Consider the following 13,198-nt stretch of genomic DNA (forward strand, 5'->3'; position numbering starts at 1 on the left):
TGAATTCAAAGCTTATGCAAAATTAACCAAACCGAAAGCAAATTTTAATTAAAGCAATAAGATTTAATTTAGTTTTTAGTTTCTAATCCGATTATATTTTATGTATTGCATTTTAGTATGTAGCAATGTGTAATATAATTACTGCTTCCGTGGCCGAACGGTTACCATGCCGGACTGCCACGCAGAGGTCCCAAGTTGGATTCCCAGGCCAAGAGAAATATTTATATGGCCTACGTTTATTTCTCTCGTGACTTTGGGTGTAATTTGTGGTTGTATATGTGTGTCCATAACTACTGCGACACAGTTTCCCCAGTGCGGGGCTATGTTGGTGTGTGCGTTATTATAATTATTATTATAAAATTATATGTTACAAAATACGTAGTTGGTTTTGTGAAGTTTGCTTAATTGGTTTATGTACCAACACCCTTCTGCCCTTCACCAGTAACCCTGTAATAATTTGTATGATTGCTTGTAACTTTCACTACATTTTGTATTGTCACTGTTTTTATTTTGTGTGCAATAAAGCTTATATTCTATTATTCTTATATAATATTAATCTGAATCTTTTTACAATATACCCACCTATAAATATTAATGGCACTAGTCCAACACAAAGGATTTTATTTCACTACAAAGTGGAATGTTAGAACAGCAATTAAACACTTTACCCCTATTCTTACAATAGTACAAACAATACTACTGTTTGTTGATAGGAGTCCAGAATATTATCTATATTGGGCTCAAGAGTTACTTTTTTAATATATTCAACTTATATTATGTCTAGACGTCGCAGAATTTAAAAATTAACATTAAATATAAAAGGTAATAACATTAGCCTGAATTCCTTTCACAACACGATATGGGTGTATATAATTAGGTAATATCAATTTTGCAAACTTGTCAACGTAACTTTTCAACAGTTAATGTTAATAAACGCAATGCAAGGCTTATTGAAATCTATGTATTAGAATTAGAAGCACCGTCTGATGAAGTTGAGGCGTCGTCGTCTGAGTTGGATCCTTCTTCGCTACTCTCGCCTTGCTGCGGAAACAAATAATATTTAAGTATTGTGTTTGCCAAAAGTCCGTACGGTATCAAAGTACAAATGAAAAACGTTTAAAAAATAAATATAAAATTTTAATCAATTACGTATTGGAAAAGTTGATTTACAATCGCGTTCTTGTGTCCGTCAGGATGGCTGGACCAAACAAGATTTACAAATCAAACTGTGCTCAGTATTAGTAAGGTAAACTGTCTTTTTAAAGATACCTTCTGCAAAGGCGTTTTATTATTATTTTTTATAAAAGCTTCTTAAAATAGTGAAAAAAAAAGTATGTTTGGGTAGAAATTAGGTAGTAAATATAAAAAATTGTTAGTTATATAAAAAAGTAAATTACATACTGCTAGAACCATGAAAAATGTAAAGTGGTCCAGCCAACCTGACGGCAGAATGGCTGGCCACGTTATTATTTTAATCTTTCCGTTAGCGCAAAGGTTGAAAATATGTCAATAAAGGTACTAAATAGTAAAAAATAGGTAGTAATTTGACTTCTACATCTCGTTAGGTCTAGCCATCCTGACGGACACGCGTTCTTAGGTTTTCGCGATTGTTACAGATAGGTAACGAAACTATTTTTTCCGATCTAAATCGCCTTCTAGATCTAAAGGGCCCGAAACGTTGGTTTGTTTGAAACAACAAACAGACGCGATTTAGATCTGAAATAATTATAACTTTTTTATAAAAATAAACCGACCTCAAAAGTTCGTGGAATTACATCTATTTGCCAAGTATTATTGAAACAGTTACCGGAAACATTCATCCCCTAGTTTGCCACCCTTACAGGTGGAATATTTCCTTCAAATTAAAAATGGGACCAATACTGTGGTACCCTCTTTCCAACAAAAAAAGAATCATCAGAATCGATACACAAACGCCGGAGTAATCGCGTAACATACATACAAAAAAATACAGACGAATTGAGAACCTCCTCCTTCTTTGAAGTCGATTAAAAATATTTTCATTTTTTTTTTGCCATCCTTCAGATAATTTTCGAATTCTCCTTTGTCCCATAAAAAAATCTGTTTTACTTAGAAAATACAGTTCTTTGTATCGTTTGATAGTCTCTTCGAGTCGCTTCAATTACCGAAGCCAGGAGAAGCGACGGTACGATGCATTAAAACGAGCAATACAACATAAATTTTGTCTGCTACATGATAAGATTGACTATTTTTAAACAAAACATTTAATAGAAGTTGCAGCAACCGGCGCCATTCGCAAAATTAACTTATCAAAGTCTACTTAAATACTATTTGTAAATTACTTAAAATATTTAGCATTACAAAATGTTTCATTGCAAATGCAATCTTTAGACAAAAACTTACTTCAAACTTAAGATCAGTATTCTGCGTAGCAAGCAAAGTCAACTTGACATATCGGAAGATATGGTCGCGACAAATTTCATCTGTGTTTGGTGATAACCAGCCGCGCTTATGATGGCACAGGTAGCCAGGTGGCGGCTCGATAGCTAGCATCTCTTCTACTTCTGGCAGCTTTATGTCGCAATACTGGCAAGCAAAATAAATAACAATGTTATTTCATTGATGGGTCAAGTAAACAGACAGAATAAAATGTTATTCACTTTGTATGACTCTGCTGTCCCAATTTTTTTCTTCCGATCCGATACAATAAGTCATCCTTATAAGAAACTCATTCCATTAGCATTAAAAAAAATTTGTCCATTTTATAGAACAAGATATTTTATGAAAATATATATTTTATGAAATTTGACCAACTTCTGCTGTCCCAATTTTTTTCTTCCTGTCCGATACAATAGGTCATCCTTATAAGAAACTCATTCTATTAGCATTAAAAAAAATAGTCCATTTTATATTATTATATTTTAACTGCCTCCGTGGCCGAACGGTTACCATGCCGGACTGCCACGCAGAGGTCCCAGGTTCGATTCCCGGGCCGGGAGAAATGTTTGTATGGCTTACATTTATTTCTCTCGTGAGTTTGGGTGTAATTTGTCTATGTGTGTGTCCATGGCACCCGCGACACAGGGTTTCCCTAGTGCGGGGTTATGTTGAGTGTGTGCGTAGTGTGTGCGTTATTGAAAAAGAATTTTTATGAAAATATATTTTATGAAATTTTACCAACTTCTGCTGTCCCTATTTTTTCGTCACATACAATGAAATGATCTCTTCGTGAAACTGAGTCGATCAGCACTAAAAAAAATTTGATCAATTTAATTTTTATGGACAATTCACGCTTGACTTACTATGCCAAAATTGTTTTCACAAAAAAAAACTTAACAGTTCCTAAGACAATTTCCTTGTATCTTCTATGGTTTCAGATTTCCCCATACTGTCTTATTTAAAAAAAACACTCTGTATCTAATGTTTTAATGTTTTTGAAACATTAGATACAGAGTGTTTTTTTAAGTGGTATTGGAGTTTTACATAATGATAAATAAGCACGTTCTCTCGCTTCGAAAATTTTTATGAGAGTAATGACGGAACGAACCAATGTAAAAATAGTGAAAGGAAAGGAATTCGGGAATTATTCAAAATTTTACAATTAAGTGGCCAGGAACCAGTAAAGAGCGTGATAAAAAGGTGGGATGACGATGAAGGAAGTCAGCATCGTCACAAACTGTCACACCTCCCGCACGCGCAACTACCTCAAAAACCAATTTAGTTAAGCGGTTGGCCTGTAATAGAAATAGTCATTTATCACTTTTTTTTAACTGTCGAACGAACATCGAACATCCTTTTCGTATTTCGAACCAAATGTCATTATCAGCATAACATACTATGCCGATAATAATGACGAAGTAAAATAATAATAACTCTTTATTGCACAAAGAAAAGACACATTGAACACAAGTTATAAAGGACATATACAATGTGACAACCCTACGCTCCGAGCTATTTGGAAGATCCCGCTGCGAATACGCGGTGAACCCGCCCGGTCGGTCAGGTCACTGTCGAATCGCTCGCAAATCGCCAGTGTGACAAGGCTCTAAATCAGAAAGATCTAAGGGGTACTGCCACTGCACCCGTCACCCTGAGACGTAAGTTGACAAGTTCCACGTGCCCGTAATTTTACCAGCACTCTTACCCTTTAAAACCGAAACAGCAATGTTCACATTACTGCCGTCCGCTAACTAGAACGCGGCTAAGTGACAAAATAATTTTTTGAGATATCATAAAAACCATAACCCAGTTTTAGAACATTGAAATTGTTTAATGATATTTCAGCTATGCATAGTTAGGGTAAGTTCCGATAAGCCGAATGCGTTAGCTAATTTTAATGAATGAATGAATGAATGAAATATTCTTTATTGCACATAAATTACAATTAAAATACAATACAATAGCTTAAGTATAATAGTAGTAGTAAGTCAATGTGCAACAGGCGGCCTTATTGCCATGTAGCAATTTCTTCCAGGCAACCTTAGGATAGACATTTCGGATATGCAAAAAGGGGTGCAACCAAAGAATATCATCATAAGTACACTACATAATAAGTAATAATAAAAATATATACATATCCGTAGATAGATATACATATACATACAAATAATAATAATAATATTAATACATACATAACAATATGTATGTATATTGTTCTTACAAGAGAATTTTGTGCTCTATCTTTTGCTATTTAAAACGGATATTTGACCATTTGTCACTTAACCGCTTTTAGTTAGTGGACGGCAGATTACTGCTTGGCGGCAGAAATATGTAAAGTACCAGTCAGCATTCCCTGGACGAAACGTTTCACAAAGAGCTCTACTGTTACTACATTTCAAAACTCACTAAATCTCAGTCAGTCGTGACCATGGGACCTGCAAGTGCCCGAAACGTTTGGTTTATTTAAAAAAAATACGCGACTGAGGTCTAAAAAAATAGAACCATCACGATACGATCCAAAGTCGTGTGCGTCCACACATTGCCTGTCCGAAACTAACCTCTCATCTTCCAAACCTTATTAAGTTGTCTGCGTTATACGAGCCGAACCGTGAGATGTTCTTGGGACTTTGCTGCCTGCAAACATTTACCTGATAATAGATCTGTCGCTGTGTAGGCGCCATCCCGGGTCGGAAATACACAGCACCTTCGTTAATATCATCTCCCAAAAGAGCTTCACCTAGGTGTTGTTTTGGATTATGTTTTACACGATCAGACTTCTTGTAGTGCATTATTCGGTCGCGCGTCATCACCATCGAATGCACACCCGCTAAAAGAATATAGAAATGCTTTAGATCAATAAGGAACCTACGTGATGTAAAAATTCTCATAAGTTGTAGGCTTGTATAGTTCATGAACTACGAACTATTAGGATATATTCCCGACACTGACCGACATGAACTAGTGTAGTCTTCGACGGTTTTAATAGTTCATCGTTGTTTTTAGTTCAGTACAAACTAGGAACTGTCTGCGTTGATAGTTCACCTGTCTTTTATTCAGTAGGAACGGTGCGAGCGGGACAAATAGCGATCGTTCACTACTTTTAGTACAAGTTCTAGTGGGATACACGATTTAACGTTGCCAGCTCGTTCTAAGTCTCTAATACGTATCTACATTATGTATATATACAAGCTTGCAAAAAAGTAATATTTTTGGTAGGTGTGGTAGGTATCTGTATGTTCAATATCAACCGAGTATATGAAATAGTTGTACCTGACTATTGATTTAAACACACCACTCCAACTATAATTCTTATTTTGTAAAAAAAAAAGGATATTTAGTTAAAATGACAGTCTTTACACTGTAAAATATGAAGGAAAATCAAATAGTACCGATTCCGTACAAATTGTATTTTTAAATATTTAATACAGTGTAGTATTGACCTCATAATACTAGAAGTCCGTAGTAGTAGTAGTTCATATGAATAAAATTTCTAGTTTGGAGCGTTCGTTCAATGTCCGAGCAAAGACAAGACGAACTAACGAACTAAGGAACTAGATGAACTAAATGAACTAGAAGACCGGCCTAGTTCAGTTGACCGATTGAACTAACTAGGATTGCTCCCTCTAAGGACCGATCAGGCACAAGTCTAATAAGTTGAGGTAATGTATGTTTTTTTTTTATTTCTCTAGGCTTTTAGCGGGTAGCGTTTTAGCCACGTACAAAGTTTTAACAAGTCTTACAAAAACAGTTTTTTTTTAATACTAAGGGACGGGACGAACAAGTTGTGCACCTGGTGTTAAGAGCCTGTCCATAGCAGTTGCAATGCTATTCAGAGCTTTAAATCGCAAGATCTAAGAAGCACTGTCACTGCGCCCATCATCCTGAGACATAAATTGACAAGTCCCACATGCCTGATATTTCACCAGCACCCTTACCTTCAAATCCAGAACGCAAATTTAAATTATTAATAATAATTTAATAATAATTTTTAATAATAAAATAAAATAATTAATAATAATTTAAATTTAAATTAAAAAAAGACGCTCACATTACTGTTTGGCGGCAGAAATAGGTAGGGTTACTTCCCTGGACGAATTCTTTCACAAGGAGCTCTACTGCTACGGAATATTTTGTATGGAAAGTAAAATTCAAAATATTCTAAGTGCTGATTTTTATTTCTGAGACACGCAAGTGTCCTTTTCAAGTTATAACAACAAAACTATCCCCATTTAAAATTTACACGTAAACACATTCATTCAATTATAATTTTACAATTTAATTGAAAATGACTCTGTTTAATGTAATTTAAGCACCAATTACGAAATCTCACCTTGATGCCTCAACCTGAAGTCCAAAGTTTGATAGAACCTCGCACCAGGCTCTTTTCGAGGATCATAACCAAATCGGATCCACATCATGCGCCATGGTCCATTCCTCATGTAAATTGAAAGACAGGGCAGGATTACCTTGACCGAGGATAGTTTGATTTTCGTTTGATATCTTATTTGGTTCTGCGACCAAATCGGTCTTTCTTCAAAGAGCTGGAAATCAATTTTTATTTAAGATCATTTTGGCCACAATTTAATTATATACAAACTTGTTGGGACACAAGGACACAATTTAATTAAAATTAAAAATAATATGTTGATGTAAATCTACAATGACGGCAAATGTAGTACATTTAAAATTTTATTACAAATGAAAAGAAAAACTGTTTTCAAAATTGCGTATCATGGAAAGAATCCAATCATTGTTAGCATTAAAATACGTTAACTTCTCTGCATTTCGAAAATAACCTCGCCAGCCTTTAAACCATTTTTCCGTTATCTAAAAATGTATGTGCAATTGAGAATACGCTTTAACTCACTTTTTTAACAATTTGAAACTCTTCTTCTAATGCAGAGTAAACAGACAGCCTTACTGCTTTCTGCTTCAGGAAGTACTCATGAGGTTCAGTGGGCAGGTCGTCGATTAAATTGAATTCATGTCGTGTCAGTGGTCGTCCACGCTCAACACGAAGTCTGCGATGGATGGTACCTTCATCATCCAGTTCAGTTCTCTTCTCACCGTAACGTTTGTCCGTATACGCATACGAGATAGGTTTATCCGATCTAGTGAAGCTATTTGGGACTATAAGTAGAGGACATGGAGTTCTGTAAAATAGAATTCTTCGCTAAGCAAAACTGTTATTGATACTGGTTTAGGTTCAATCGGATAGAAGAATTTTTTCTTTATGTCTTTTCGATCTTTTTATCAGTAATAATAAATTAAATCTACGGCAAGAAATTATACACAGAATTTTCACTTACGACATAACGTCAATGGAGTCTCTGCCACTCGGTAAGATTTTATCTAAAAGGCATTGGACTGAGCCTTTGCCTTCTCTGTGTACAGGCATGTACTGAAAGTCACACATTGCTGAAACAACAATAATATTATTTGAAAAATACAGGCAGACTACATCATAGTCATAATGCTGGTGGCTATCACAGCAACTGGTCAGGATTTACAAAATCTAAGTTAAATTTTTGTTTGAATTTTTAGGAATATTCTATTAATATAAGCTTTTAAATTACGTAGTCACTTGCACAGTCAATAGGATTTTGGACTGTCAAGCTTGATATGCTCTTGAACCTGCATATATCTATATAGTACAACTATTTTCTTCTGACATCTGAATGCACCCAAATACAAATTTCCATCTCTAGTAATCATTAGATTTATCACCTAATAATTTAAAATCCATGGATAACGATAAAACGATAACTCTCGTGTACGAGAACAAGTGTTTGTGGGACATGAGAGACAAAAATTATCATAAGAGATATTCTCAGCGAAGTGGGTGAAAGTTACTACAAAACGCAACACTGCTAAGTAAGTACAATTTTGTATTTATTTTGATATGGGGTATACATTAATTATATAAGCAATTGGAATGTTTAGCCTTGGATCATTTCATTATGTTGGAAGAAAAAATCGGGACAGCAGTAGTTGGTCAAATTTAATAAAATGTTTTTCATACAAAATTAATAAAATATATTTTTTTATGCTGATAGACTCAGTTTCCTAGAGAAATAATTTCATTGTATTGAAATAAATAAACCAGGCCAGCACCATATATCAATTATATACATTTTTATGGACAACTCACGCTTGACTAAAATTTATTAGGTCAAAATTGTTTTCACAAAAAATACATTATGGTTCCTAAGTCAGTTTCCTGTATCTCCTATTACGTCAGTTTTTTTTAATTTAATTGAAAATAATTTCCTCATATTGTCTCAGTTAAAAAAAAACACAGTACGCTCCCAAGCTTCTGTACTTCCAAGTTGATTGAGTGTGTCCTGTTTATACCAAGTGCAAAGGGCAATGACAGAAATCTGACAACAGCAGAGAAGATTGCCAAGGAATATTAAGGAAATAGTTACTTGAACTTTTTGTAATTTAACTTTTTCTCTTTCTTTCTCAATGAAACTTAACTGTGATGGTCATTTGTCAGAGGGACAAAAGCCAGTACAAGCGTAACAGTATGGTATGGTAAAAAGTTGGAGTTCTGCAACACAACATCTAAGTGTTTATTTTGTGTATAGTGGGTAATGGGTTCTACTTGTGCCACCCAAACTACTAGCATAACATAACTAAGCAACAAAGAAAGAGGGAAAGGAAACTTAGAAACTGACATTCAAATCTATAGATTTTCTTCACCCTGCCGAAGATGGATGTAGAAATGATTTCTCTTTGCACATCACTGCCCACTTTCTTCTTTTTGACTCTGACCTTCAGCAGCACACCAGCAGCTGTTTGAGTGTCAGCAAATATCCTCTTCACATAAGGGTTCTCTGGTTGATATGATAAGCCAAGGCGCTTTTTCTTTGGCTGTGAATACACCTGGAATAAAATTAGGAAAATGGATGAATCATTATTCAGCATGGAAGAATACATACGAGTACTTCACATAGACTGATTGCACCCAGCACGAGATTGGTTGGACTGGTTAATCAAAGAATACGCAAGAATGCTAGTTACCCCCCATTTACACGGCATTGTACTACACGTTTTTTGCAGTATAAATCTGAACCGAATAAACAGTGACGCATACATTAGATATAAAACTGCTCACATGGTATTTGTCCTGCAGAAAAACGCACACACATACAAACTCACATTGAATACTGCAAAAAAACGTGCAGTGCAATGCCATGTGAAGGTGCTGCCAGCTGGAATAATCCATGAAGGCATGCCCAGATGGAAATATATCCTGTGCACTGCTATTACAAATGTGACAATCTACTCCTTAGCAGTTACATACATTGTTAGGTGTGAATAACGTGCTGCTATTATTGTCACAGTCTAACAGGCCTGTTTTGACACCTGTGGGTCGATCAGGACCTTACACTGACTCAGTTGTCGATCGATTCGATTTGATATTGTACGATTTTTCTATTTTATCACAACACCCGAATCGAACGCCGAACTGTCATATTCGAAACCGAACAGAAATGACTTCACACCCATATGATTACTCAAACTTCTCCACCGGCAAAGGCTACAAACATTATTCAGAACACAGTTATCGAATGAAAGTTACCGAACAGCCTATTGTTTACAAAACAAGAATGTAATATGAAAATCTCTTATTATTTTAAATAAAGACTGGATATCGAGTTCTTAGGTTTTCGTGATTGTTACACATAGGAAATGAAACTATTTTTCCAGATTTAAATAGCGTATATTTGTTTTTTCAACCGACGTTTCAGGCTCTTTACAAGGTCCCATGGTCACGGTTGACTGAGGTGGCACAGTCTTCAAGCTGTTATGTCTAATATTAATGCAAACCACCCTATTTTTCACTATAGTTACAATAGTTATTAATTAAATACCTTATTTTTAATTTTACGAAGAAAACATCCCAATTTACGCTACATTAAGTTTTACAAATTATTTTATTGAATGAATCTTTATTAAGTTCAATTTATTATTAATTAATAATAAATTATTTTATTGAATGAATTTTTATTATTTCAATTTATTATTTATATATATTTGTAAAACTGAATGTAGCGTAAATATACACGATTTAAAGCCAGAAAAATTGTTTCATTTCCTAAAGTCTGGATTCAGTTAAATTTTAATAATTTATTTTAATGCAACACTAATGCATTCCTATATTTTAGGCCTTTAAAATTTTATATTTTCATTAAATATCTTATAATTTATTTCACCGACTAACTCCGTAAACGCTGTAGGATAACGATATCGTATCCAAATCCGAATCAAACATTTTAACTCAAATTTTCTGAACAGCTCCGAAAGCGCCTTTCAATCACGAAAAAAAATTAAATTCCAATTTAACGATTCAGTTAAAATATGGAAGAGTTCTGAATCAGGGTCCTGTTGTTGCAAAGTAACTTGGGGTGTAAACCAAACAAATTGACACGAGCAATTAATTCAAAATTTAATAAGTTTATTATAGTTCAGATTAATTTTAGGCTCAATTATTTTAAATTGTAGGTGGATCAGTTAACATTCATTGAAATTTAATTAACTGCGTCTGTAGCTAAACTGTTACCATGCTGGATACCATGCAGAGATCCCAGGTTCAATTCAATTACAAATGAGCATAAAGTCAACTTCCAAGTTAGCAAAAAGTCTGCACAGGTCCCGTGTCGGGTGCCGCTAGGTTGAAATCAGTATAGCCGGTTCAAAATTTGCAAAAGAAGAAACAAGGTAAAAGAAAAGAAACCTGGCATTGTAACTCTAGGTACTCAGCACTTTTTAATTTTATATTAATATTTAAATAAGTTATACTTTTTATGTGGAGACAAATTGAACAAGTCAAATTCAGCAATCAATTGATTACAACAGTATTATTAAAAAAAATAGATTGAGGATTTACATCCTTCTTCAAAAAAACAATTACTTGTTGAAATGTCTCAAAAAAACATTTTGTGTAATTCTAAGTTACATTTCATCATGGGAGTCACGCAAAATTATTACTTGATTTGTGTTTTGTTATATTACATAATGCACCAATAACATTAATGTCTTTTTTTAAACCAGATAAGTTCATAATAATTGTTTCCTTGATTACAATCAAAGTTGCATTCTATCGTCTCTTTGCCGTCAAAACGGGCCTACTACATTGTGTTAAATCATAATTACTAAAATTTCATAATTGTATTTTATACAAGGCTTGTTTCGTATTTTATACCATGAAGTCATAAACGGTAGGACAAACAAAATATCTGAAAAGTACAAACATTATACCTACCTGAGATATATTTTTAATACCACCCAGACACTGCAAAGCTTTTTCGTCATTGTTAACAATGCCGGGAAATAATACACACACCAAATCACGATTTAAATCAATTTCCCCCATCTACAGACCTTATTAGCGTGATTATATGTTTTATTATATGAATAGTCTCCTTTTAATAAATCGTTTTATAGTGAGTTTTAAATAAATGGAAACAAACAAAACACCATATCTTTCTTATTTAGCTTATTGGCGGAACCCTTTTTGGACTTCTCCAGTACGTATCGAGTATTCTGCTTTATGCTAAGCAAAGATATCTTTCTATTTTCTAATTTGTGATGTAATTGGGCAAACTGCAAAGAGAACAAGGTGAATTATGTGAACAACACAAACCAGTGAACATAACATAACCTCCCTCAAGTCCCTAACAAAATGACATTTGTGGTTTTTTTTTTGGCCTTTCGCCGTCAGCTATGACAAGATAAATTAACTTCATTTACAAACAGGGAAACGGGAGATTCTCACAGAACATTGCAATTGGCGAAATCGCCATTTTTTTGTATAATTTTTATAATAATATTAAACTACGGTACATAGTTATTTTTACTTGACATTGGCAAAATCATTGATTATGTCGATGGAGCCATAACATTTAAAAGAAGAAGAAACATGGAAACCTTTTCGTATTTTATGGAATTTTAGAAATGGAATTGCATGTTAGGAAACGTGTACAACATAGAAAATATTATATTAGTAATGATATAGAAACTGTCTACATTTTTATATTGTTTTCTACAATAAAGTTACTTAAATGCTTATAAACATGTGAATCATTACATGATAACAGTACCGAAATGGACGTAGGAAGAGGTATACCTGATTGGATATGGTTTTGGAAAAGGAATTATCATATTTAGGACAGTTTGAAAATATGTGGTCCAATCCAAATCTCCAACTTGGCCACATTCGCATAAATCACTATTAGGTCCAACATTACAAGAGCAAGACAAAGTATGCCATCTTCTGTTAACAATGCCAGAATCGTATGCTCCTATTATTACTGCATTAGAAACCGCTAATGTAAAACTAACAACAGATTATGTTAAGAGTAAGTTGTTAGACGCACAATTAAATTACCGCCACGAAGATACAGCACCAGTAAGTAGCAGTAACGAGTACAGCTTTACTAATACCAACTTTAAATCTTTAAATCTTGTGGGCAGCAAAATCACTATGCTCGAGACTGTCCCAAGTAAAACCCACAGAGAGGCTCATTTAGAGGAAGAAGAGGAAGAAACTATAAACGAGGTAATTACAGAAGATTAAAGAGAGGAAATTTCAATGCACATGTTACTGAAGATGATGAAACATACAACTTTATTGCCGAAACTTGTGAGGCACATTACACTCAAAATGTAAGTAAAATAAATATGAGTTTTGTAATTGATTCAGGAGCTATTTACAATATGATTTAGTTACAATTCATACATTATATGACAGAAATAGAAGACATTCCCGAAA

The 13,198-nt window shown here is 34.1% G+C and overlaps 1 protein-coding gene across 1 annotated transcript; it reads right to left on the reverse strand.

Moving 5' to 3' along the window:
* Positions 1-509: 509 nt before the first annotated feature.
* On the reverse strand, positions 510-12,058 carry LOC113236060 (general transcription factor 3C polypeptide 5). The gene is made up of 8 exons (XM_026472063.1): positions 11,690-12,058; positions 9,099-9,306; positions 7,728-7,836; positions 7,286-7,571; positions 6,749-6,959; positions 5,067-5,245; positions 2,383-2,565; positions 510-1,041 (listed from the first exon to the last, which is right to left on the reverse strand). The coding sequence occupies exons 1-8, from the start codon at positions 11,798-11,800 to the stop codon at positions 958-960; spliced, it is 1,371 nt and encodes a 456-aa protein (XP_026327848.1). The 5' UTR covers positions 11,801-12,058; the 3' UTR covers positions 510-957.
* Positions 12,059-13,198: the final 1,140 nt, after the last annotated feature.

The sequence above is a fragment of the Hyposmocoma kahamanoa genome, unplaced genomic scaffold (assembly GCF_003589595.1).
Source record: "Hyposmocoma kahamanoa isolate Upper Pololo Valley unplaced genomic scaffold, ASM358959v1 102, whole genome shotgun sequence".
Taxonomy (NCBI): Eukaryota; Metazoa; Arthropoda; class Insecta; order Lepidoptera; family Cosmopterigidae; genus Hyposmocoma; species Hyposmocoma kahamanoa.

Excerpts from the sequence above, each read along its gene's own strand:
- LOC113236060 (XM_026472063.1), bottom strand. The coding sequence starts at position 11,800 with ATGGGGGAAATTGATTTAAATCGTGATTTGGTGTGTGTATTATTTCCC. Across the intron at positions 7,572-7,727 it reads GACTCCATTGACGTTATGTC|AACTCCATGTCCTCTACTTA; the intron begins GTAAGTGAAAAT and ends TCTATTTTACAG. Across the intron at positions 1,042-2,382 it reads ATACTGATCTTAAGTTTGAA|CAAGGCGAGAGTAGCGAAGA; the intron begins GTAAGTTTTTGT and ends TTGTTTCCGCAG.